Here is a 27,968-nt window from a genome sequence, read left to right on the forward strand (position 1 = left end):
ACTATCATGGTCCAAACGCACCAAGACACTCATGAAGAGGGCACGACAACGCCTTTTCCCCCTCAGGAGACTGAAAAGATTTGGCATGGGTCCCCAGATCCTCAAAAAGTTATGCAGCTGCACCATCGAGAGCATCCTGACTGGTTGCATCAACTTCTCGGCATCCAACCTTAAGGCACTACAGAGGGTGGTGCATACAGCCGAATACATCACTGGGGACAAGCTTCCTGCCATCCAGGACCTATATACTAGGCGGTGTCAGAAGGCCCCAAAAGCTTGTCTAAGACTCCAGTCCCACAAGACATAGACTTGTTACTGTAAAAGTATAGCTTCCATCCCTCTCTTCGCCCCTACCTGGGCTCAAACCAGGGACCCTCTGCACACATCAACAACAGCCACCCTCGAAGCATCGTTACCCATCGCTCCACAAAAGCCGCTGCCCTTGCAGAGCAAGGGGAACAACTGCTTCAAGGTCTCAGAGCAAGTGACGTCACCGATTGAAACGCTATTAGCGCGCACCCCGCTAACTAGCTAGCCATTTCACATCGGTTACACTACTGCACGGCAAGCGGTACCGGAGCGCCAAGTCCAAAATGATCCTTAGGTCCAATATGATCCTTAACAGCTTCTATCCCCAAGCCTTCTCTGAACCTTCTCTGGTTCAGGCTGTTGAAGAGCACCAGACTGCTTTTCAGTCACTGCAGGCCTTCCTTTATGCTCTCAAACAGGTCTTGAATGTACAAAAGACTACTACATTCATGACCTTTACCAGAGCTAGAACTCTGCCAGAAATTGTTAGCATTGTCACATCTGGTGGCTTATCCATTGAAAAAGTGTCATCCTACAAATACCTACATAGGTATTTATTTGGATGACAAGTTGTCCTTTAAAGTTCATGTGGATAATCTTGTGAATTTTTTAAAATTGAAATAATAAGGCTTGCATCCCGCTTATGGCTCGAAAGAAGCTTGTTCATGCCACTTTTCTCTCTGTAATTGATTATTGTGACTTGTTGTATATGCATGCAACCTTGCACTTTATTACAAATGCCAAGTCACTCACCCACCATTGCACATTGTACCAAAAGGTAGATTGTACCTCACTTTATATGCGCAGAAAGATACAGTTGAAGTCGGAAGTTTACATACACTTAGGTTGGTCATTAAAACTCATGTTTCAACCACACCACAAATTTCTTGTTAACAAAATACAGTTTTCGCAAGTCGGTTAGGACATCTACTTCGTGCATGACACAAGTCATTTTTCCAACAATTGTTTGCAGACAGATTATTTCCCTTATAATTCACTGTATCCCAATTCCAGTGGGTCAGAAGTTTACATACACTAAGTTGACTGTGCCTTTAAACAGCTTGGAAAATTCCAGAAAATGATGTCATGGCTTTAGAAGCTTCTGATAGGCTAATTGACATCATTTGAGTCAATTGGAGGTGTACCTGTGGATGTATAATTTGTAGACCTCCACAAGTTTGGTTCATCCGCTAGAAGGTACCACGTTCATCTGTACAAACAATAGTACGCAAGTATAAACGCCATGGGATCACGCAGCCGTGACACCACTCAGGAAGGAGACGCGCTCTGTCTTCTAGAGATGAACGCACTTTGGTGCGAAAAGTGCTAATCAGTCCCAGAACAACAACAAAGGACCTTGTGAAGATGCTGGAGGAAATAGGTACAAAAGTATCTATATCCACAGTAAAAGTCCTATATCGACATAACCTGAAATGCCGCTCAGCAAGGAAGACGCCACGGCTCCTAAACCGCCATATAAAAGCCAGACTACGGTTTGCAACTGCACATGGGGACAAAGATCGTACCTTTTGGAGAAATGTCCTCTGGTCTGATGAAACAAAAATATAACTGTTTGGGAATAATGACCATTATGTTTGGAAGAACAAGGAGAACATATCCAAGTGTTTTTTTTTTCAATCTCTCCAAAGTGCCTGAATGTTTATCCTAGGCATATCCAATGTATTGGTCCCACATACAAATGAACTGTTAACAAAAACAACATTACTGTAAAGTAAAAACATCCAAGTCTAAATTTTATCTGTGCAGTGACTCACATAGATGGTGTGAAGCACACACACAATGTAAAAACAAAAACACTTCAAAAAAAGACAGGTGAGAACCAAAAATAAACAATGGCCATGAGAGTTGAGTTACAAGGATGAAAAATAGAGCAGCAAACAGTGAACTAATATAACCCGAGCCCTGCTCTCCTGAACCCGAGTCCTGCTCTCCTGAACCCGAGTCCTGCTCTCCTGAACCCGAGTCCTACTCTCCTGAACCCGAGTCCTGCTCTCCTGAACCCGAGTCTTGCTCTCCTGAACCAGAGTCCTGCTCTCCTGAACCCGAGTCCTGCTCTCCTGAACCCGAGTCCTGCTCTCCTGAACCCGAGTCCTGCTCTCCTGAACCCGAGTCCTGCTCTCCTGAACCCGAGTCCTGCTCTCCTGAACCCGAGTCCTACTCTCCTGAACCCGAGTCCTACTCTCCTGAACCCGAGTCCTACTCTCCTGAACGAGAGTCCTGCTCCAGTATTTTATTCAAACATATTGTTGGTATACTTATTCATAGTTGCTTTCTTTTTAGCTTCCTATTCAATATTCTTCGTTTTTATCTTGTTTATCCCCCATTTGAGAAGCCATCTTTTATGCTTAAGCGATGATATTAAAGCGATGAAATCTGTTTACAATGTAATGCAGCGTGTTCGGTGCGTTTCATCTCTGAGCCAGGTAGCAATAGTATGCATTACGCATAAAAGATTCAAGTCCTTGCTTTGTCCCACCCAGGTTAACCGCATATCCCTGGAATGCTTATCTCATTGGCTACAAGACTGTCAAGGTGCCATAGTAGCCAATCCCCTGTGTAATGGATGCCTAAGCAGGCAACAGGTGGCGTGGCGAGAATCCGTCTCCACACCACGTGCTCTCACCACTGGTGTCCCCCAGGGCTCTGTTCTAGGCCCTCTCCTATTCTCGCTATACACCAAGTCACTTGGCTCTGTCATAACCTCACATGGTCTCTCCTATCATTGCTATGCAGACGACACACAATTAATCTTCTCCTTTCCCCCTTCTGATGACCAGGTGGCGAATCGCATCTCTGCATGTCTGGCAGACATATCCGTGTGGATGACGGATCACCACCTCAAGCTGAACCTCGGCAAGACGGAGCTGCTCTTCCTCCCGGGGAAGGACTGCCCGTTCCATGATCTCGCCATCACGGTTGACAACTCCATTGTGTCCTCCTCCCAGAGCGCTAAGAACCTTGGCGTGATCCTGGACAGCACCCTGTCGTTCTCAACTAACATCAAGGCGGTGGCCCGTTCCTGTAGGTTCATGCTCTACAACATCCGCAGAGTACGACCCTGCCTCACACAGGAAGCGGCGCAGGTCCTAATCCAGGCACTTGTCATCTCCCGTCTGGATTACTGCAACTCGCTGTTGGCTGGGCTCCTGCCTGTGCCATTAAACCCCTACAACTCATCCAGAACGCCGCAGCCCGTCTGGTGTTCAACCTTCCCAAGTTCTCTCACGTCACCCCGCTCCTCCGCTCCCTCCACTGGCTTCCAGTTGAAGCTCGCATCCGCTACAAGACCATGGTGCTTGCCTACGGAGCTGTGAGGGGAACGGCACCTCAGTACCTCCAGGCTCTGATCAGGCCCTACACCCAAACAAGGGCACTGCGTTCATCCACCTCTGGCCTGCTCGCCTCCCTACCACTGAGGAAGTACAGTTCCCGCTCAGCCCAGTCAAAACTGTTCGCTGCTCTGGCCCCCCAATGGTGGAACAAACTCCCTCACGACGCCAGGACAGCGGAGTCAATCACCACCTTCCGGAGACACCTGAAACCCCACCTCTTTAAGGAATACCTAGGATAGGATAAAGTAATCCCTCTCACCCCCCCCCCTGAAAAGATTTAGATGCACTACTGTTCCACTGGAGGTCATAAGGTGAATGCACCAATTTGTAAGTCGCTCTGGATAAGAGCGTCTGCTATATGACTTAAATGTAAATGTTAAATGTTGATGCACAAAGATAGTGTCACTTCGTGGACATTCAATGTTGACATTAAATACATCAGATAACATTGGCAATAGGCTAGATTTGTTCCTACCAACCTAAGGATTCATTTGATACCACCCCATGTATCTATAGCTCGAACACAGACCAAATCGAAGCTTACCTTGTAAGATGTTTGGTGAAAACGTGGGGTAAAATAAACATTTTGAATCTCGGGGCTTGTGATCAATAACGGTAGGTCACAGGCAGACAAATAAGACATCCTCATGATCTGTGGAGTCCTAGCTTTCGGTGCAAATCAACGTATTCTGTGTTTATTTAGTTTATGCTTCACAATGCTAACAGTAATGTAGGTAGCAGCCACCTTGAAATGAGGTAATTTGCTCAGCCAGCCCTTATACATTTGTATGCCTATATATAGTATTAAGGCACAGATCAATAGCCAAGATACTCAGCTTTCCAGAGACACCCTGCTTTTGCAGAAAGGGAATACCGTTCTCATACCATACTAAATTGAATTTAAAAAATATCTAATCGGGTCCCCAAATATGGGGAGTTTACATTTAAGAGGTTAAGGGCTTGTAAGTAAGCATTTCAGAGTAAGGTCTACACCTGTTTTATTCAGTGCTTGTGACAAATCAAATATTATTACTTGGGGACTGTGTGCAGACTTACCACAATCTGTGAAATTATTTAAGCAGTTTGTAAAATGATGGATTTGTTCGGTTGAAAAATTTATGCTTGAAAGCGTCAAAAAACATTTCAACATCACTTCACAAAAAATGCTTTTTATTTTCAAAAGACTGCAATCAAGTATCAACAAAAGTGAAATTAAAGACAGATTTCATTTTCAGTGAATAATCGTCTTGTCCAGTGAGCAACTCAATGACAGCGATTCAAATGACATTAGTTCACCTCCAAGAAGCATCTTCAACGTTCACCTGGACAACCCATTGGATAAGACACAAACACTAACCAAGTGTTTCTTACCTGTCAAGAAGGTTGAGATCAGAATATAAGGTCCATAAACAAACTGAAAATGGCATACTGAAGATGGAGTCAAAAGGAACTCAGCCTTTCACCCTTTTCATAGCAATGGAATATGTGACATGGTTCGTTATAGTTCATGTTTTCTACAAAAAATGATAAAGGCAGATTCGATTATCCAGTTTAAAAAAAAACTTATTTTTTTTAAATCAACAGAACTACCGTCCTTGGGTGTTCCTGAGCTCACAGTAAAAGGTTAAACTAGACATGTTATTGTGAGTAATGGAGGCAGCAGATGCTGTTGGTGGTCGATCAAGGGCACTTCCTGTCTACACACTGCTTCCCGCCCTCTTCGTACTCCTGTTTTGAGATCCACATTTGCTGGAAAGTTCCCTAGAGCAAGACAACATGATGCTTATCAGTACAAATCCCAAACAATACAACCACCATCATTGATGAAGTGCATTAGGTCAAAGTAATATGTTATTATCAAACTATTTCAAAACAGGCCAACACACAAATCCCAAAACAAATAGACAAATCATAGTGTGCAAGTGACCAGAAGTATTGCAATACAGTATAAGTATATATCAGTGGAGGCTGCGGAGCTGCTCAGTGGAGGCTGCTGCCTCGCTGTGGTGAGAGCACTAACACACTGAACATGATGGACAAGGATGCTCCATATAGCCATTCATCACTGTCCAGGATGGATGTAATACAGAATGACAAGATATGGTTTGATATCTCTTCTGAAACTGGGGTGGGGTTATTGAGTTCAGGGTTGTGTAATGGTTGCTTCCATGTCAGTCCTCAAAGATGAAATTGCATAGAATCGAATGAATCACATCCAATGATTTCCCGCTTTGGACATTGTTTTGAAAATGATTCTCCATCGCTGCCATACCTTTGATGTCATAAACTGTTACAGAATTACCCTTCCTTATTAAAACTATGGAGTTCATTGGCCTACAACACATGTGTGTGTATTTGCCCTTAAAATGATATTGCTAGATGGAAGAAAATAATAAGATAGGCCTAAACTGTAATAAGATGTACTTGAAAGATACTATAAATAGCAGGAGACATACCTGGGTTCTAGACTGGTATTTAGGGCAAGCATTTTAGGATTATACATATGGTTAGTGTCAACTTCTACTTACACGTTAAAGCTCAGCCATGTTGCTACATGTTTACTCATTGACTTCAAGTAGAGCATTGTTTGTGAATCTGAATAAAAGCCTAATAAAAGTGTATCGCCCCCAGCTTGGGCAGCACTGCTACACTGCTTTTTTGGGCTAAAGGTGTTTGTGACACGTGCATGTGTTCCAATGATGTCATAATTGTTTGTAGGTTCTATGTTGCCTATCAACTTGGCTGTCCTTCAGAAAGTAGATAATACTTGTATTTTCAAATGATTAATAAAAATACTAGCAACAAAACAAACTAAATAGATTTAATCCATTAATATGATATTGCCAGATGGAAGAAAATAACAAGGTAGGCCTAAACTGTAATAAGATATATCTTATAGACTGCTTCAGTGCATTTGGAAAGTATTCAGACCCCTTGACTTGTTACACATTTCATTTTTTACGTTACAGCCTTATTCTAAAATGGATTACATACAACATTTTCCTCATCAATCTACACACAATATCCCATAATGACAAAGCAAAAACTGTTTTTTTTAGACAGAAATACCTTATTTACATAAGTATTCAGACCCTTTGCTACGAGACTCGAAATTGAGCTCCGGTGCATCCTGTTTCCCTTGATCATCCTTGAGATGTTTCTACAACATGATTGGAGTCCCCCTGTGGTAAATTCAATTGATTGGACATGATTTGGAATGGCACATACCTAAGGTCCCACAGTTGGCAGTGCATGTCAGAGCAAAGACCAAGCCATGAGGTCGAAGGAAATGTCCGTAGAGCTCCGAGACAGGATTGTGTCGAGGCACAGATCTGCGGAAGGATACCAAAAACTGCCTGCATCATTGAAGGTCCCCAAGATCACAGTGGCCTCCATCATTCTTAAATGGAAGAAGTTGGGAACCACCAAGACTTTTCCTACAGCTGGCCGCCCGGCCAAACTGAGCATTCAGGGGAGAAGGGCATTGGTCAGGAAGGTGACCATTAACCTTATAGTCAATCTGACAGAGCTCCAGTTCCTCTGTGGAGATGGGAGAACCTTCCAGAAGGACAACCATCTCTGCAGCACTCCACCAATCAGACCTTTATGGTAGAGTGGCCAGACGGAAGCCACTCCTCAGTAAAAGGCACCTAAAGGACACAAGTCTGATGAAACCAAAATTTAAGAGAGCATCCTGGTTGCATCACCGCCTGGTATGGCAACTGCTCGGCATCCAACCTTAAGGCACTACAGAGGGTGGTGCATACAGCCGAATACATCACTGGGGACAAGCTTCCTGCCATCCAGGACCTATATACTAGGCGGTGTCAGAAGGCCCCAAAAACTTGTCTAAGACTCCAGTCCAACAAGTCAGACTTGTTACTGTAAAAGTATAGCTTCCATCCCTCTCTTCGCCCCTACCTGGGCTCAAACCAGGGACCCTCTGCACACATCAACAACAGCCACCCTCGAAGCATCGTTACCCATCGCTCCACAAAAGCCGCAGCCCTTGCAGAGCAAGGGGAACAACTACTTCAAGGTCTCAGAGCAAGTGACGTCACCGATTGAAACGCTATTAGCGCGCACCCCGCTAACTAGCTAGCCATTTCACATCGGTTACACTACTGCACGGCAAGCGGTACCGGAGCGCCAAGTCCAAAATGATCCAGTGGGTCAGAAGTTCACATACACTAAGTTGACTGTACCTTTAAACAGCTTGGAAAATTCCGGAAATGATGTCATGGCTTTAGAAGCTTCTGATTGGCTAATTGACATAATTTGAGTCAATTGGAGGTGTACCTGTGAATGTATTTCAAGGCCCACCTTCAAACTCAGTGCATCTTTGCTTGACATCATGGGAAAATCAAAAGAAGTCAGCCAAGACCTCAGAAAATAAATTGTTAGACCTCCACAAGTCTGGTTCATCCTTGGGAGCAATTTCCAAACACCTGAAGGTACCACGTTCATCTGTACAAAAAATAGTACGCCAGTATAAACAACATGGGACCACGCAGCCGTCATACCACTCAGGAAGGAGACACGTTCTGTCTCATAGAGATGAATGTGCTCTGGTGCAAAAAAATGCAAATCAATCCCAGAACAACAGAAATGGACCTTGTGAAGATGCTGGAGGAAATAGGTACAAAAGTATCTATATCCACAGTAAAACGAGTCCTATATCGATATAACCTGAAATGCCGCTCAGCAAGGAAGACGCCACTGCTCCAAAACCGCCATATAAAAGCCAGACTACGGTTTGCAACTGCACATAGAGAGAAAGATCATACCTTTCGGAGAAATGTCCTCTGGCTACAAGACCATGGTGCTTGCCTACGGAGCTGTGAGGGGAACGGCACCTCAGTACCTCCAGGCTCTGATCAGGCCCTACACCCAAACAAGGGCACTGCGTTCATCCACCTCTGGCCTGCTCGCCTCCCTACCACTGAGGAAGTACAGTTCCCGCTCAGCCCAGTCAAAACTGTTCGCTGCTCTGGCCCCCCAATGGTGGAACAAACTCCCTCACGACGCCAGGACAGCGGAGTCAATCACCACCTTCCGGAGACACCTGAAACCCCACCTCTTTAAGGAATACCTAGGATAGGATAAAGTAATCCCTCTCACCCCCCTTAAAATATTTAGATGCACTACTGTTCCACTGGATGTCATAAGGTGAATGCACCAATTTGTAAGTCGCTCTGGATAAGAGTGTCTGCTAAATGACTTAAATGTAAATGAGGAGGCTTGCAAGCCGAAGATCACCATCCCAACCGTGAAGAACGGGGGTGGCAGCATCATGTTGTGGGGGTGGCAGCATCATGTTGGGGTGCTTTGCTGCAGGAGGGACTGGTGCAATACACAAAATAGATGGCATCATGAGGTAGGAACATTATGTGGATATATTGAAGCAACATCTCAAGACATCAGTCAGGAACTAAAGCTTGGTCGCAAATGGGTCTTCCAAATGGACATTACCCCAAGCATACTTCCAAAGTTGTGGCAAAATGACTTAAGAACAACAAAGTCAAGGTATTGGAGTGGCCATCACAAAGCCCTGACCTCAATCCTATAGAACATTTGTGGGCAGAACTGAAAAAGCTTGTGCGAGCAAGGAGGCCTACAAACCTGACTTAGTCATACCAGCTCTGTCAGGAGGAATGGGCCAAAATTCTCCCAACTTATTGTGGGAAGCTTGTGGAAGGCTACCCAAAACATTTGACCCAAGTTAAACAATTTAAAGGCAATTCTACCAAATACTAATTGAGTTTATGTATACTTCTGACCCACTGGGAATGTGATGAAAGATATAAAAGCTGAAATAAATCATTCTTTCTTCTTCTATTATTCTGACATTTCACATTCTTAAAATAAAGTGGTGATCCTAACTGACCTAAGACAGGGAATTTTTACTAGGATTAAATGTCAGGAATTGTGAAAAACACGAGTTTAAATGTATTTGGCTAAGGTGTATGTAAACATCCGCCTTCAACTGTAGATATTACATTATAAAATGTGCCGTTTCCAGCTACAATAGTAATTTACAACATTAACAATGTCTAGACTGTATTTCTGTTCAATTTGATGTTATTTTAAAATGGACAAAAACAAGTGATTTCCTTTCAAAAACAAGGACATTTCTAAGTGACCCCAAACTTTTGAACGGCAGTGTATATTTTTTTTACATTTGCAAAATTGAAAAAAAAACAGAACTATTTTTGATTTGTCATTATGGGGTAAAGTGTAGATTGATGAGAAAAACAACAACAATTTAATCAATTTTAGAAGGCTGTCACGTAACAAAATGTAGAAAAAGTCAAGAGGTCTGAATACTTTCTGAATGCTCTGTATACATGGATGTGAACTCACTAGTGATGCCAAGATGGAGCCTCCTATCCAGGCACTGAACCTGCGCTCCACCGTTGTGTTGTTGGCTATCAATTTCAGTCTCATGCTCTGAACACAGGAGAGAAGACAAAATTAGACACCGACAGGAACTGTGGACAGGAACATTTGCTAAGAAGAGGACAAGAAATGGACAAAATAAGTAAACAATAAATATTTTAGTGCTTCACTCACAGGGGGGGTCTTCTGAGAGAGTTCTCTGGTGAGTCGGTCCGTGAAGCCCGAGATGAGTGTGTTGCCGCCGGTGACCACCACGCTACCATAAAGACCCTGAGACAAAGGTCAAAGGTCAGTTCTGTACAACCTCTTGTGGGAATAAAGGTCACCTGGCCTCAATATGTAATTCCGAATAACAGTAATAGATCACGTATCAATCACAAAATACACAGGCCTAGTAACCATGGCAGCCAAAACAAGTAACGTGATAGGTCCTTAATGTGGGCACCTACCGGCCGAATATCGATGTCACACATTCCCACACTGGTGGTCACCACGTGGCCGACTCCCAACATGGTGTTGCCAGACAGACCCTGTGGAGGAGAACCGGAACATTCCAAGAACACCACATTTCAGACAGGTCCGGTCAAAGAGAATGATTGATGCATTATGGTATTCAAGACATTCTTACCTTGGCATTGGAAGGGTCAAAAAGGCCTTCTGGAATCTTCAGCCTCTCTGCCCCAAAGTCACAGTTGTATCCATTGGGCAGCTCGTAGTGAACCGTGGGCATCTGGGCTGCAACTCTGTAGGAGGATTACATTTCAACACAATGAAAATGAACCATTAGAAAAGGGAGAGAACTATTCTGTGGTGGTTATTGTGACATGATAGAATGGGAGTATGGTGGACTCACTGTTCATCGTACGGCGAGTCTGAAACCTGCAGCACGGACGCTTGGAAATCCTGAATCACAGTCTGGAGGCAGGGGGACAAAAAAATAAATCATATTTGTTCTAGCAGTACAGTAACGAATATTTCACATTAGGAAAATGTGAATGATGAAGACCGGTTAACATCACACGTCTACACGTTAAGGTGATGCAGCACCGACCACCTACATTGGACTGTTTAGGACTTTCTGTTTTATGATTAGAACACAAAGCTGCTTACATTACACATGTAGTTGTGCCAGGACCGGGTGACTTGAGGTAGTTTCTCCTTCTTCTTCCAGCTGGCTGGGGTTCCATCACGTACAGCATCCTACAGTGAGAAACACAAGGTCAGCAGGGACGTTGTCATAGTGGACAAGTACCCTGGTTCTAGATGGGCAGGGACGTTGTCATAGTGGACAAGTAGCCTGGTTCCAGATGGGCAGGGACGTTGTCATAGTGGACAAGTAGCCTGGTTCTAGATCTGCAGTCACGTTGTCATGGTGGACAAGTAGCCTGGTTCTAGATGGGCAGTCACGTTGTCATAGTTGACAAGTAGCCTGGTTCTAGATGGGCAGTCACGTTGTCATAGTGGACAAGTAGCTTGGTTCCAGATGGGCAGGGACGTTGTCATAGTGGACAAGTAGCCTGGTTCTAGATGGGCAGTCACGTTGTCATAGTGGACAAGTAGCCTGGTTCCAGATGGGCAGGGACGTTGTCATAGTGGACAAGTAGCCTGGTTCTAGATGGGCAGGGACGTTGTCATAGTGGACAAGTACCCTGGTTCTAGATCTGACAAGTAGCCTGGTTCTAGATGGGCAGGGACGTTGTCATAGTGGACAAGTAGCCTGGTTCTATGATGTTGTCATAGTGGACAAGTAGCCTGGTTCTAGATGGGTTCAGGGGCAGGGACGTTGTCATAGTGGACAAGTAGCCTGGTTCTAGATCTGCAATGGACAAGTAGCCTGGTTCTAGATGGGCAGTTGATAGTTGACAAGTAGCCTGGTTCTAGATGGGCAGGGACGTTGTCATAGTGGACAAGTAGCCTGGTTCTAGATGGGCAGTCACGTTGTCATAGTGGACAAGTAGCCTGGTTCTAGATGGGCAGGGACGTTGTCATAGTGGACAAGTAGCCTGGTTCTAGATGGGCAGGGACGTTGTCATAGTGGACAAGTAGCCTGGTTCTAGATGGGCAGGGACGTTGTCATAGTGGACAAGTAGCCTGGTTCTAGATCTGCAATGGCGTTGTCATAGTTGACAAGTAGCCTGGTTCTAGATGGGCAGTCAGCACCAACAGATCTGGACAGACCAACAGATCTGGGACCAGGCTAGAGGAGGAGGAAGAGATCAAAAATAAAAAGAGAGCAAGGGATAAAAGGCAAACAGTGTTTTGAGGTCAGGAATCTGAGGAATTCCTGATTAATTCGGAGAAATCACATCTCAGAGTCTGACGGGTGATGGTGAAGACCATCACAGAACAACGGCACATTTTGTGATATGAAAAATCAAGGCATGAAAGAAGGATGGGATTCCTGTGAAGTATGGTTCCTATCATGGTTTCTTCCTTCGTGCTAAAATGGTTTCTTCCTTCCAGAGCTTACTAAATTATAGATATTTCCTTGCTTTACGTTTTGTAGATTATGACTTTTTCAAGCACGCTGTGCAACATGCTCATTTGAATTAATTTGAATACAAGTATAAGACAATAAAAATTGTCCTTAATTGAAATTCCCTCGTCAATGTAGGACTTTTGGTAAAGACTTGATTAAACGGATTCCATCTATCCCAATTTATAGCGCTTGTCAATTCGATGCTCATGCATGCAATGTACGGGAACAAAATACCAGAGTTAGAGCATCTCTGTATTAATTGTTATTGGCCAATCATAAAATTACAAAGCACAAATCTAGACAAAATTAATATTGCATGTAGATTCTCAAACAAACCCAATATAAAATCCCCTTTTGAATATGTTACACTGACAAAAGTGATTAATGAAACTAAAATGTAGTGGATGAAGGGAAATGCATGAGACAACCTGAATATGTAAAGATTTTTTTTAAATTAAAAAATAAATAATGTTTTTTGAATATCTAAGTTCTATACTTACAAATGCCCCACCACCATAACGTGAGCAATAGCACCAAAAAGTGCGATGTGGAATCTCTGAAATGAGTAGTTTTGACTTACTTTAGCAGGTCTCACCTTTGATGCAATCATGTAAGGAGGGACTATTTCAACATTTAACTCTTGAAATAGCTCTCTACATTGCATGCTCATAAAGTCTCCAGCAAGGGGAGACTTGACGATGCCTGAAATAAAAGAACATAAAACGTGTCACTTGGATAGTTGAGGAAAGGATAATTGATCAGAACATCAAAACGCTTTTCCCTTCCAATCATTTAGAGCGTTACACACCTATTATGAAGGCTTATAACTATGACATGCACAGGCCAAGAACACTGAATCGACTTTGCACCATTGTGTATGGAGGCATTGTGTCATTGTGCTCCTCGGGCGACCCCAACGCGCCGCTCCTCGGGCGACCCCAACGCGCCGCTCCTCGGGCGACCCCCTCCTCAAACGACCCCCTCCTCAAACGACCCCCTCCTCAAACGACCCCCTCCTCAAACGCGCCGCTCCTCGGGCGACCCCAACGCGCCGCTCCTCGGGCGACCCCAACATACTGCTCCTTTCCCAAATGACCATTTCCTCATATCAACTAAAATGGCTCTGTTGATGTTTATATGCCAGACTCCTGTGCCATAGTCCTCGGTCTTGTATTTCACTGCAGCACCGACTCAAATTGCCTCACTGCAGAAAACCTAGCCCTTGATGCTTTACCAAGACGGTTGCTGTTACCTAATTTTTCACAAACATGTCTCTTTCGTGTAAGGAGATGTAGCCTGATCCACTTGAAGGTGGATACCAATGTCAAACCCCTTCACTGTGTTTCCATCATCTTCCTCCTACTTACTGCTGGGGATTCAACTTGCTGCAGGGAGAGGACGGAAGTGCTACCCAGTTCGCTGCTTTTCAGTTGATTGATTGATTTGGGGGTTTCCACAAGTATGAAGTATTCAAAACCATATCATTATCTATCTAAAGTAATTTCGACCCACATCCTGAGACACGATGGCTTCAAAGTGGACGGAGGGCATTTCTTGTCAACTGGTAAGAGTTTATCCATCACTCACAATGGCAAGAGCTTATCCATCACTCATAATGGCAAGAGCTTATCCATCACTCATAATGGCAAGAGCTTATCCATCACTCATAATGGCAAGAGCTTATCCATCACTCATAATGGCAAGAGCTTATCCATCACTCATAATGGCAAGAGCTTATCCATCACTCATAATGGCAAGAGCTTATCCATCACTCATAATGGCAAGAGCTTATCCATCACTCATAATGGCAAGAGCTTATCCATCACTCATAATGGCAAGAGCTTATCCATCACTCATAATGGTAAGAGCTTATCCATCACTCATAATGGCAAGAGCTTATCCATCACTCATAATGGCAAGAGCTTATCCATCACTCATAATGGCAAGAGCTTATCCATCACTCATAATGGTAAGAGTTTATCCATCACTCATAATGGCAAGAGCTTATCCATCACTCATAATGGTAAGAGCTTATCCATCACTCATAATGGTAAGAGCTTATCCAGCACTTTTAAGACTTGTACATGATGTAGATAATAAAATCTAGGCAAACTAAAATAGAAAAGAGTGCGGTGGGAGAGCTGGACAATTGACCTTGCTGAAGCACGTAACCGTCGTGCACTGGAATGGCTGTGGTGTGTGTGGCTCCGCTGTCTAACACCAACCCTGTGGATCGTCCATTGGCAAAGCTGAGACACTCAGAGTTAAGGGAACAGAAGGGGCGTTTCTACAGAGATGAGATGTCTTTTAGGCCGAACAATTAGCAAACAATCACTATTAGCAAACAACTACTGAGAATGTTTTTTTTTTTTTTTTTTTAGGTGACTAAAGTAGTTAAATTAATTGCAAAGAAAACAGATTTTGGGGTCATTATTAAACAGCAGATGGCTCGTGTCATTTGACCAGTGTTTCATTACAGTGACGCCATCGAGCCACCACTTCATTAGCCTTCCGACAACATCCCTATATTATTTAAATTCACTGTGTAAGGATACGAAGAGAGCACCGCCGTTTTGCACAGGAAGAAGGCAGGAATGTTGTAATGCTCAAACATCAGCTCGGTTAGCTTCTCCCGCTTGGCTCGTGTGTTCCACTGCAGAGATAAGAGAAAAAAGGGGAAACGGAAGAGAAAACCATGACGACCCTCTTTTAAAAAATTTTTTTTACAAGGCACACCATAGCAAAACATTTTGAAAGTGAAACATGAACTAGCGTTTCTTGTTGAACAAGTACAGATAATACCTTCTGTTTCAGAGCATTTTCTTTGTTTGGTGCCTAATGCCAGATATCAGTGTACAATGAACTAGCAGGACACCATAGGCTGAATACTACAGAAAACCAAATACTATATTTTACAGTATAATAACTCCACAGTGGTTAGTTTTCATTCAAAAATCGGGGCTGATCCCCTTGCAGACATTGAGGGCACTACTGGCAGTCGGTGTGCACTACTGGCTTTCTGTGTGGCTGTCGGTGTACACTACTGGCTGTCGGTGTACACTACTGGCTGTCGGTGTGCACTCATTCCAATGTACATTGGGCTCGCGACATACTGAATGAGTTGATCGTGAAACCTATGTACCATTAAGTCTGTGTGTGTTCTAAATGCCAAAACGGAAGGCGAGGCCTACTCACCGAGGCTTCTGACATGAGTACAGGATGGATGCTGGGTTCTGACTTGAAGTGCATCTTGTAGGTGTGGTCTAGAATGGCCTGGAAGCTGTCCCAGTCCTCGACTTCACAGATAACAAAACAAACAAAAAGACCAATGTACAGAGTTAGAGGATGTCATGGTAACCAATGCAAATTTCCCCACAAGAAATCACGTAGGCAAGGGGTTGGGCCAAGGTAGTTTTCCTTGTATAAAATACCCATAGAAAATGATCAAAATCAAATCCAATGTACTTATAATGCCCTTTTCACATTAACATAAAGTGTTATACAGAAACCCAGCCTAAAACCCCAAACAGCAAGCAATGCAGATGTAGAAGCACGGTGGCTAGGAAAAACTCTAGAAAGGCAGGAACCGAGGTAGAAACCTAGAGAGGAACCAGGCTCTGAGGGGTGGCCAGTCCTCTCTCTTTGGGCAAGTCATGCAGGTCACCTGCAATAAAGCCTGGTTGTTAGAGCCGATTTGGACATATTTGTATAAAAGACCGAACATATGGAGCTCCATGTATATTTGTGTAAATATATTAAATAATAATGTAAATGATGAAATATTAGGTACGTACCTTTATGATTTATATTTACCTGATTGAGATATATTCATTTGTTGTTAGTGTAACTTAGTTTTTGGCCCCCCCTCTTGCCTATTCATTGTATTGTGGTAAGTGTGTTAGGATAAAGGCAGGAAGTTGGGCCTTCGGGAGGGGAAGAGTCCTTGCTAGATGGGGAGCGGTATAGTTTTTTGACCATACAGACATACAGACAGGTCATAATATGTATTTTCCATATAAAGTATTCTATGCTTCAAGTTGATTGAATAATCATTTATTTGTTAGATATAAGAAGAATAAACATTTTTGTTGCACCATATCCCTGGATGTCATTGAATGTTTGGCCGTTTGGAAACCTTGACTGTGGACTGTATGCGTACCAATCAACCCGCTTCAGGCTTGGGCAGTGGCTATGGTAAAGACTAAAGGAAGCCACTACAATCAAGTCAAAAAACTCTGTGAAGGATTACTATCGGAAGGAAATCTCCGGTTCGGACACACGCTGAATATTGTTCTATTTGTAATTGCATTCGGATCGTAAGGACAGCTCGCTTGGAAGGATTTGAACTCCTAGAATTCGTCAGCCGTGAGTAACCACTGCGAATGAATGAACTGCCCTGTTCAATGCGATCATTTGATCATGCATATTATGGAAGCGCAAATGTGCTTTTAATTGGAATGTTTGATAAACTTGGGAATGGAATTCAAAAGACCGCGCTGTGAAAACAATTAAGAAGTTTAAGTGTGGGAAACACTGAGATCCTACGCACAATGTAGCCTAATCTTATGTCTAATATTTGGCCTAACGTGGAAATGCAATGCATCAACGCAACGAATGCAATCTAAGGATCTAAAGATACTGCTAAAGGGACAACTTATAATGGGATGAAATGTTTAAAACGCACCTAAAATGCCGAACTTGCACATGTTCAATTCAAAATGGATCAAATATGCTGAAATGGAGGACTGTGTTTTAAAGCATTAAAGGAGGTCTAAAGGGGCATTACGTTTAACAATCAAAAACCAACAACTGTGTCATTGTAAATTGAGTGAACTAAAAGTGAATGATGGAGGATGAAATCCCAAATAAGACTCCACTGGAGAGGGCAGAGGAGCATCTAAATTCACTCTATGCAGCCCGGAGAGGCAAACTTGGAGTGTGTACACGCAAAATGAATGAAATAAAAGCCATTCTTGTTGATGGAGGAAACATTGAAACTGTGGATGAGAGTCTTGAAGCATTTCATGCTGTTCTCAATGACTTTAAGAATGCTCATGATTCTGTGCTAGAGCTGGTCACAGAGGAGGAACACGAACAGGAGAGCATTAACTATTATCAACCAAGAATGAGAACTTATGAACATTTCCTGAAAGAGGTGGAAATATGGAAAAAAGCTGAAATCGAGCCACAGACGCTCATTGAACCACACGACAGCATTTCCAATGTGTCAAAAACATCAAGTAAAACAAAGTCTTCTAAAACTGCTTCCTCAGTGTCCTCTGCACGCCTAAAAGCTGAGGCAGAACGAGCAGCTCTACTAGCTCGCCAAGCATCATTACAGGACAAGCATGCATTGGAACTGGAGAAAGCTCAACTGGAACAACAGAAAGCTCAACTGAATGTTAGGATGGAAAAAATGGCACTGGAAACGGACATAGCAGCATATAATGCCAAACTGAAGGTTCTGGAGAGTGTTGAGTCAACTTCTCAATCCCATTCTGTGGCAGCCCATTTTCTAAGCCAAGAAGATGGAATGAACTCTTATTATGAGAACCAGGAACCCGAGGTCTATAAGGAACCTGAACCATCACCTGTTGAGTTTGCTGCATTAGGTGCAGTTCCAAAGACCCCACTACAAAGAGTTTTACAACAACCGACCACAAAGCCATCAAAACCTATTCAGAAAAAGTCATAAACCACACCCTTCAGCAGCCAACATCAAGGTCTAGCAATCAACACAGAATCAACACTGCGGGTATCAGCCATAATACCAGCCATGATAACCTCTCTACTGTCATGCAAAGGCAGAATGAAATTGCTGACCTCCTTGTACTACAGCACAAACAGGCCACACTCCCTGTTAGGGAGATACCTATGTTTGACGGTGATCCTCTAAACTTTAGGCCATTTATGCGTGCATTTGAGCATGGAATAGAAGATAAAACAAGCAGTCACCAGGATAGGCTCTATTACCTGGAACAGTACACCTCTGGTCAGCCCAAGGATCTGGTCCGTAGTTGTCTGCATATGGAAGCCAGAAGAGGCTATACAGAGGCTAAGAGGTTGTTAAAGGAACACTTTGGCAATGAAATCAAAGTCACCACTGCTTACATGGAAAAAGCTTGGAACTGGATAAACATCAAACCGGATGATGGAAAGGGACTGGGTGGCTATGCACTCTTAGAGGATGCTGTAACGCTATGCAAGACCTACAGAACATGGAAGAGCTTAATCTTCCCTCCAACATAAAGTTGATCATGTCAAAACTTCCCTACAAACTAAGGGAAAAATGGAGGTCTACGGCATGTGATATTTTAGAGAGAAGCCACCTGAGGGCCCAGTTCAGTGACCTTGTGACGTTCATGGAAAAACAGGCCAAAATACTGCAGGATCCGTTGTACGGAGATATCCAAGATCCCCTGTCCAACAAAAGGTTTTTTAAAACCAAAACAGAAGCTGACTTTAAACAGCAGTTCAAGTCCAAGAGTAGGGGAAGCAGCTTTGCCACTGCAGTAGATGTATTGGCAGATTGTGACTCGGAAAAACCTCTAAAAGAACAAACATTCAAAATCAAGAAACCAGGCGCCTACCCTTCTGATGCTCCCAGTGTCTCATGTGTATTTTGCGCTGGTGAGCATTTCCTGGTCGACTGCCAACAGGTGAAGGCACAGCCACACGAAGCCAAGGTTGGGTTTCTGAGATCAAAAGGCCTTTGTTTTGGCTGTTTGATGAGAGGACACTTAAGCAAAGAATGTAAAAGAAGGATGACCTGTCAGAAATGTCAAAGAACGCACCCCACTATCCTGCACATTGAAGGAAGAGAGAGATTTAGATCTCTGAAGGCAGATACGAGGGGTGTAGCAGTAAAGCGGGAGGAGACTGTCAGCAGTGCTCTTGTTTCACTGGAAGCTGGTGAAGATACCGGGGCCGGTACAGATTGTGCACTTGCGATTGTGCCAGTACAAGTAAAGATGGCAAATGGAAGCAAGTCTACGTTAACCTATGCATTTCTCGATTCTGGTAGCTCCGCAACATTTTGTACGGAGAGACTCATGAGGCAGTTGCAAGCTAAAGGCAGCGAGACTGAAATTCTGCTACGCACAATGGGGCAGGAGAGTCCTACCAAGAGTTTTGAGATATCTGGATTAGAGATTGGCAATGTGGAAGGTGACACATTTCTTGCATTACCAAAGGTCTACACCCAAAATAAGATCCCAGTGACAAGAGAGAACATTCCCACTCAGAAAGATCTCAAAAGGTGGCCATACCTGAAAGAAGTTCAGTTGAAGGAAATTGACGCCGACGTCGAACTCCTGATTGGCGTAAATGCTCCAAAGGCAATGGAACCCTGGAAAATCATAAATAGTCAAGGCAACGGACCGTATGCAGTGAAAACCCTCTTTGGATGGGTGATGAACGGTCCTCTTAACAATTGTACCATGGCAGAAGAATCTGGGCATCCTACAGTGATGGCCAATCGTATCTCAATTGCCGACCTCGGGGTTCTTCTTGTAAATCAGTACAACCATGACTTCCCTGAGAGAGGGTATGAAGAGAAAAGTGAGATGTCAGCTGAGGATCGTAGGTTTATGGAGATCGTATCAAGCTCCATAACCCTCAAAGACCATCACTACTACTTACCGTTGCCCTTTCGCAAAACAGATGTAGTCCTGCCAAACAATCGTGACATGGCAAAGCAGCGGGCTCTAAATATTATCAGGAAGGTCAAGAAGGACAAAGGTTACGCTGCAGAGTACAAAGGCTTCATGGAAGAGATGATAACAAAAGGTTACGCCGAGAAGGTACCACAAGAACAGCTCCTCAGAGAGAAAGGCAAGGTATGGTACATACCACACCATGGCGTTCACCATAAGCGCAAAGGAACGATACGAGTAGTGTTTGACTGTTCATCATCCTATAAAGGTATATCTCTTAACAGTGAACTCCTTCAAGGCCCTGACCTGGCAAACACGCTTATAGGAGTCTTGCTAAGATTTCGGCAAGAGCACATTGCCATGATGACAGACATCGAAGGAATGTTCCATCAAGTACGTGTCCATGAAGATTACTTAGACTTCCTGCGATTCCTATGGTGGCCGGATGGTGATACTAACAAAAGATTGGAGGAGTACAGAATGACGGTACATCTTTTCGGTGCTATATCCTCTCCAAGTTGTGCAAACTTTGCACTGCGAAAGACTGCAGAAGACAACTGTGAGAGGTACGATGAAGAGGTAATTCAAACAGTCAAGTCCAACTTCTATGTTGATGACTGCCTCAAGTCAGTGGCCACAGAAGAACAAGCCATAGCTCTCACGAAAAACCTCAGGGATGTGTGCTCTCAGGGTGGGTTCAAATTGACCAAGTGGGTCAGCAACAGCCGCACTGTGCTGGCTTCTATCCCTGATGAACACAAAGCCAAGCAGATAAAAGAACTGGACCTGGACAGAGAAAAGCTGCCTGTTGAAAGAGCACTTGGAATCCGATGGAACATTGAAAGTGATGCATTTACCTTCCGAGTCACTGTCAAGAACAGACCCCTTACAAGAAGAGGTATTCTCTCAACTGTCAGCTCTATTTATGATCCATTAGGTTTCCTCGCCCCATTTGTATTAAAGGCAAAGCAAATTCTTCAAGTGCTCTGCAAGCTAAAGTGTGGATGGGACGAAGTCATCCCTGAAGAACACTCTATTTCATGGCAGAGATGGCTCTCAGAGCTGGACCAGCTCTCCAGATTCCAGATAGACAGGTGTATGATGCCTGAGAACTTTGGTCAAGTCAAGACGGCACAGCTGCATCACTTCGGTGATGCAAGTGAACAAGGTTACGGCACGGCAAGCTACCTTAGGTTCACAAACGGTATGGAAAAGGTTCACATTGCATTCATACTGGGGAAATCAAGGGTGACTCCACTCAAGCAGATGACAATCCCCAGACTGGAACTTGCTGCAGCAACATTGGCAGTGCGAGTGGACAGGATGTTAAGGTTGGAGCTCCAGATTGAACTTGAGGAGTCAACTTTTTGGACGGACAGCCAGTCTGTGCTAAAATACATCCGCAATGATACCAAGAGATTCCATACCTTTGTGGCTAATAGGGTTGCTATGATCCGTGACCTATCAAAAGCAAAACAGTGGAGGTATTTGAACTCAAAACACAACCCAGCCGATGATGCCTCAAGAGGATTACATATTGAAATGTTCCTGAACTCAAAGAGATGGCGCAAAGGACCAGAATTCCTGGAGAAACCAGAAACTCAATGGCCGAAAGTCCCCGAGGAGCTTGGCTCCATCCCTCCGGATGATCCAGAGGTGAGAAAAGACGTAATGGTAAACCATACAAGTGTGGAAGAAAAGAGTCCAACCAGCAAACTGATTGAGTACTATTCCACATGGAACAGCTTGAAGAAAGCAGTTGCCTGGATGCTGAAACTGAAGAAACGTCTTCTACAGTTAAGCCAGAAAAGGAAAATTCTCTCTCAAACTGATCCAAGATCAGATCAGAGTCTGACAAACTCACTGAAGGAACAAATTGACAAGTTCAAACTGACGTTTGGAAAAGAAAGTCTGTCTGTGGATGACCTAGAAGAAGCAGAAAAGGTCATCATTCGATTTGAACAACGACAGCACTTTAAACAAGAAATTGCACTAGTTGTGAAAGGAAAACAATGTGCCAAGAGAAGTGGCTCAATCTGTAAGCTTGATCCAATTATTGACAATGGCATTCTGAGAGTAGGAGGAAGGTTAAGCAAAGCAGCTATGCCTACGGAACTAAAGAACCCTATGATCCTGCCCAAAGACTCCTACATCTCTAGACTGATCTTACTTCACATCCATGAGCAGGTTGGCCACTCTGGGAGAGGTCACATGCTTTCTAGACTTCGCCAGCGATATTAGATACCCTGTGCCAACTCTTTAGCAAGGAAGATCCTTAAGAGCTGTGTCTTCTGCAGGCGGATGCAAGCTAGAGCTGGAGAACAGAAGATTGCCGACCTTCCACAAGATCGGGTGTCACCTGATTTGCAGCCTTTCACCCATGTAGGCATAGATTATTTCGGCCCCATAGAGGTGAAGCGAGGCCGCGTTCATGTGAAGCATTATGGTGTGATCATTACTTGCCTTGTGAGTCGAGCTGTCCATCTAGAAGTTGCTAGTTATCTGGATACTGATTCCTGCATCAATGCCCTGCGCAGGTTCATCTGTCGAAGGGGCCCAGTAACAAGTATCAGAACAGACAATGGCACCAACTTTGTTGGAACACACAGAGAGCTAGGAGAAGCTATGAAAGAGCTGGATCACAACAAGATTCAAAATGAATTACTGAAGAAAGGAGTGACATGGTCATTCAACCCTCCCTCTGGAGCCCACCATGGGGGGGTATGGGAGAGGTTGATCCGACTGGTGAAAAAGATCCTCTATTCAGTCCTTAAAGAGCAAGTACTGGATGATGAGGCTTTGCAGACAGCCTTGTGTGAAGTTGAGGCGATTATGAACGACAGACCAATCACTACTGTAACAAATGACCCTAATGATCTAGAACCCCTGACTCCGAACCATCTGCTTCATCTGAAAGCTAAGCCAGTCCTGCCACCAGGACTATTCCAGAGAAGCGACCTATACTCACGAAGGAGATGGAAGCAAGTACAATATATCACTGACCTCTTCTGGAAGAGATGGATCAGGGAGTATCTTCCACTTATGCAGGAGCGGAACAAGTGGAACAAGACTAAGAGAAACTTCAGTCCTGGTGACCTCGTGGTCATCGTCGATGACACCGCCCCAAGGAACTCTTGGTTAATGGGGCGTGTGGTGGAGGCTTTGCCAGGGGCCAAAGGTCTTGTCCGGAGCGTCATGGTTAAGACTAAGACCAATATCTTACAGAGACCTATCAATAAACTCTGTCTGCTCCTTGAGGCGACGGAGTGACACACACACACACACACACACACAGTGCTCCATCTTAGAATCACGTGCACCTCTGATTCGTTGATGTTGTACTCTTACATTCTTTGATGTCATACATTTTTGGAGGTCAAACTCTTGACATTTTTCAACTCAGACTGAGATCTACGGACTATTTCCCTATATGGTACCTTGTATATTTGTATATAGCTATGAACTGTAATAGTGCTCTGGTATAGAATGTTTTGTGTATTGGCTCTATGTTTGAATATTAAGTAATTGTTGTGCATTCAGTGCAGTCAACAATTAGGGGCCGGTATGTTAGAGCCGATTTGGACATATTTGTATAAAAGACCGAACATATGGAGCTCCATGTATATTTGTGTAAATATATTAAATAATAATGTAAATGATGAAATATTAGGTACGTACCTTTATGATTTATATTTACCTGATTGAGATATATTCATTTGTTGTTAGTGTAACTTAGTTTTTGGCCCCCCCTCTTGCCTATTCATTGTATTGTGGTAAGTGTGTTAGGATAAAGGCAGGAAGTTGGGCCTTCGGGAGGGGAAGAGTCCTTGCTAGATGCGGGAGCGGTATAGTTTTTTGACCATACAGACAGGTCATAATATGTATTTTCCATATAAAGTATTCTATGCTTCAAGTTGATTGAATAATCATTTATTTGTTAGATATAAGAAGAATAAACATTTTTGTTGCACCATATCCCTGGATGTCATTGAATGTTTGGCCGTTTGGAAACCTTGACTGTGGACTGTATGCGTACCAATCAACCCGCTTCAGGCTTGGGCAGTGGCTATGGTAAAGACTAAAGGAAGCCACTACACTGGTACTGTTGAATAGTTAATACTGAACAGCAAACATGGAGTCGCCACGAGCACCACCGCAGATATTGAGATGAGCGAGACGCAAGACTTCACACCCATACAGTAACTGCACATGGGTTTGCTTCACACTGTTAGAATGGTAGGTACGTGACAAAAACAGTGTAGAAGTTTAGCCTCGCGCTCCAACGCTCTTTGTTGTTGCGGAAATTGACCCACTGTGCTGTTTACCTTGTGCATCTACGTCATATCGCTGACTCGACCTTTAAAAAGGTGTGCATACTTACGTCTCCTCACACAACTACATTATATTAACCTACATCTTTCATCTCTATTGCTAGGTCGGGTACTGGAGAAAATAGACTGATGAACTTGGCCAATTTAAGCGCAATGTGTGAATTCTAATCCAGGGCAGCACTCCAAGGAGCTCTCTGATATATAGTGCTGCTCAGAGTCTATTAAGATCTTTGTCACACTTTCCTCTAAAATAGCCCACATACTGAATTCACATTAAAGTCAGGATAACGTAAGCAGAAAAGTCAGAAATGGCATTGTCATAAAAAATAAATAACAATGTTTTAAATAGGGCAACAAATAAACACCATGGACAGTTCAGGAGAAAGACACCCAATACATCATCCATGATGGTTCTCAGTCTGACCAATGACCAACCATCATTTCTCTTTTCTAACAGAGACTATCCTCTCCATTAACTTCCAAATCACTGTGTTGACTGTTGAACATGTCAACGTGTTGTTTTTCTGTGTGTTTATATGCTGGCGTCACAAAACAAATGTCAATGTTTAAATGGACAATAAAGTATATTGTTAGTGGTAAAGTATAGACAATTTCAGAAAGGAAAAACTTCCGGACATGTCAATACTGCCATTTATGTTAATCTCGCAGGAAGATTCGCAGGTCAGTGAAAGTCCAGACAAGGATCCTCTTCACAAAACATTGTGCATTGTCCTAGATATTGAAGGCATTGCCTGGCATTCTACTACCTGTTCTGCCTATACGCTCTGCATGCCATGTCACAGCATTGGCTTTTATTTCATTCGGGCAGAATGCGGTCAATACAACTTCCACATTGTCCACGATCTCATGACGGGGGAGAAAGACTCACTCATGCCGTTTTTGAGCGGTGACATGACCTCCATATTCTCGCGGGCCACCCTCAGCTGGTTGGTGTCGATGAAGTAGTTGGTGCCCTGCTTGCCCTTGTCCCCGCCGTCCGTCTCCATCGGGGTGCTACCATCCTCCCTGTCCAGGGTCACGCCCATCACCGTGGGGAAGTCGGCCTATGGGCACCAATAAACGTGTATTTTAGGGTTGGGTGATGTCAACTTTTGTCCTATCATGATTCTGTACATATAAAAAAATCGCCCTCTAGACAATGTTATCTGAAAATAAAATATATTTTATTGCCCCTAGCACGAGCTCGCATACTACGGGAGGGACGCGAGGAATCATGACATTGACTAAATATATTGGAGCCAAACCTTTTCTAGTAGGCTATTCCACTCTGGTGTAGCTGCGGAACAAAAGAGGTGTGTAAGCCTATCTGAGGTAGTGCGTGTGTGTGTGCGCCAAAGCGCGTAGATGGAGCGAGTGACACAGTCAACGAGCCTCGTTGGCTGTCATGTGATAGGGTGTAAAATCATCATGGACTGCAGATCAACTGCTGTCCTCACAACTGGATAATTATACACTGATTCACATTCTTCCTCCTCTCTTATTAGAGCTAGGATACTATGCATGAGGTAGGTTGCACACTTCTAAAATAATATGGAAATTAGAGCCCGACTGATATATTGTTTCACTGATATAAAAAAATAGATTTATAAAAAACTAAAACTGAAATAATTTTTCATTTAATTTTTTTTTTAATAATAATAAAAAATTTAAAAAATCAGCAGATATTGGCCTTTAAAAAAAAAACGATATCGGTATAAACTGATAATTCCACCGATAACTGATATTCCCTAAATAGAATGGGGAAAAAGGTCATCTCATGCTTATCTGAACACTTGTGGCCATTTTCAAGAGTCATTATTGTTAAACTCACAATGTAAGAAATCAACATCGGACAAACAAAATAATAATAACTTGGTTGGGCTCTAATGGAAATAGGCCACGGTCAACGACAGGCTATGCGTCCTTTCTGTCTCTAATACTCATAACTTTCATTTGTTTTAACGCCTTTATGATATTTCAATTCGTAGGATTAGGCTTTTAGCCAAATTTCTGTCTTATAACAAACCAAGGTTTGTTTAAATTTCTCATTAGATTGTTTTATCTTGCTATTGTTCCTTCCATCTTTCTCATTATTACTTTAGGCCTTTAAGATATATATATATATATTTTTTTTTTAAGTTTCTGGGCTATCTAACGGAGTTCTAGGCTTCATTCGTTGTTTGATAATGAAATTGCGCTGAGGGAGAAATCCGGCATGCATAAAACCGAGAGTGTGGCTTATAGGCCAAGTCATATTCATAACAAATGGAGAGAAAATTGGAAATTTGGCTTTTAATAAAATAAGACACAGGTTGCCCACTATAAAAAAAAATGTTTACATATTTATTGAAATAACAATATAGGCAAAGCTGTCAAGGCAAAGGGTGGCTATTTGAAGAATCTAAAATATATTTTGATTTGTTTAACACTTTTTTGGTTACTACCTGATTCCATAGTTTTGATGTCTTCACGATTAATCTACAATATAGAAAAATAGTAAAAATAAAGAAAAACCCTTGAATGAGTATGTATCCAAACTTTTGACTCGTACTATACCCTCTAAAATAAAATTAATACGCAAAGGAAGATAGGTCACTACACTTGGGCGCTTACCTTGGGACAATCTTCTCCAGCATACCCTGCTCTCACTGTGTAAGAGCCTATGTCAAACACTAGGGCTCCAACCTCATCTGCAGAGAGAAGATGCCAAAGTGAAGAAGTTACAAGTACAACATTGGAGCAATGTTATGATTTACATCAAGACTTGAGGCAAGTTTACAACACACTTATAGCTAGCTATATTTATACTTAGAAAGCTAAAGAAAATATGAAATGTCTGTATTAAATCTAAACGTATTATTTTGGTTGAACTTGCAGATAATATGTTAATATCCTGGACAACTAAAAGCTTAGCTAAAATTATCAAATTCAGCAGGCTAAAGTAGCGACTAATTTATCTGCAGAGCTGGGAAACATGTAGCTAGCTCTTAGCTAATTTAACTAGCTAGTTACAGCTTTCACTCATTAGATGGGAGACAGGCAGTCATATCACAAACTAGCAAGTACATGAGAAAATACATGATTTTGCCCGTCATTGACAGCTAACTAGTTAGCCAGCTAAAGATAATACCAAATATTTCCGATCTGTGATAATATCAGTCTGCAGAGCACTTGCTAACAGGCTAGCTAGTTGTAGCATCTTTCGCCCTACAGCACAACGTGGCGCGTTCATTCATTTAATTTTGTCCTCAAAAATCACACTCACCGCCTCCATACACTCCGCCACTCATCCTTGCAAATGATGCACAAAACAATTTTACTTTCTGGTTAATACGATTGAAGAAAAAATCCCGGCAGCTAGCTAAACCTTTTATCACAACAAAATAAATTAAGTAACGTGGATCAACCTAACCCCGCCATACAGACTTTACCACGCTATCCA

At 43.1% G+C, this 27,968-nt stretch overlaps 1 protein-coding gene across 2 annotated transcripts; it reads right to left on the minus strand.

Annotated features, from left to right (window-relative positions):
• Positions 1-4,815: 4,815 nt before the first annotated feature.
• Positions 4,816-27,964, minus strand: LOC115109036 (actin-like protein 6A). Of its 2 annotated transcripts, none has more exons than XM_065009550.1 (14): positions 27,792-27,964; positions 27,140-27,216; positions 25,416-25,590; positions 15,736-15,836; positions 15,096-15,193; positions 14,695-14,789; positions 13,136-13,242; positions 11,172-11,261; positions 10,915-10,976; positions 10,690-10,804; positions 10,511-10,591; positions 10,236-10,331; positions 10,026-10,112; positions 4,816-5,423 (listed from the first exon to the last, which is right to left on the minus strand). In XM_065009550.1, the coding sequence occupies exons 1-14, from the start codon at positions 27,814-27,816 to the stop codon at positions 5,343-5,345; spliced, it is 1,290 nt and encodes a 429-aa protein (XP_064865622.1). In that variant the 5' UTR covers positions 27,817-27,964; the 3' UTR covers positions 4,816-5,342. The 2 variants fall into 2 exon arrangements, with proteins under 2 accessions (XP_064865622.1, XP_064865621.1); XM_065009549.1 differs by having other exon boundaries at positions 13,121-13,242.
• Positions 27,965-27,968: the final 4 nt, after the last annotated feature.

Source organism: Oncorhynchus nerka, linkage group LG25 (genome assembly GCF_034236695.1).
Source record: "Oncorhynchus nerka isolate Pitt River linkage group LG25, Oner_Uvic_2.0, whole genome shotgun sequence".
Taxonomy (NCBI): domain Eukaryota; kingdom Metazoa; phylum Chordata; class Actinopteri; order Salmoniformes; family Salmonidae; genus Oncorhynchus; species Oncorhynchus nerka.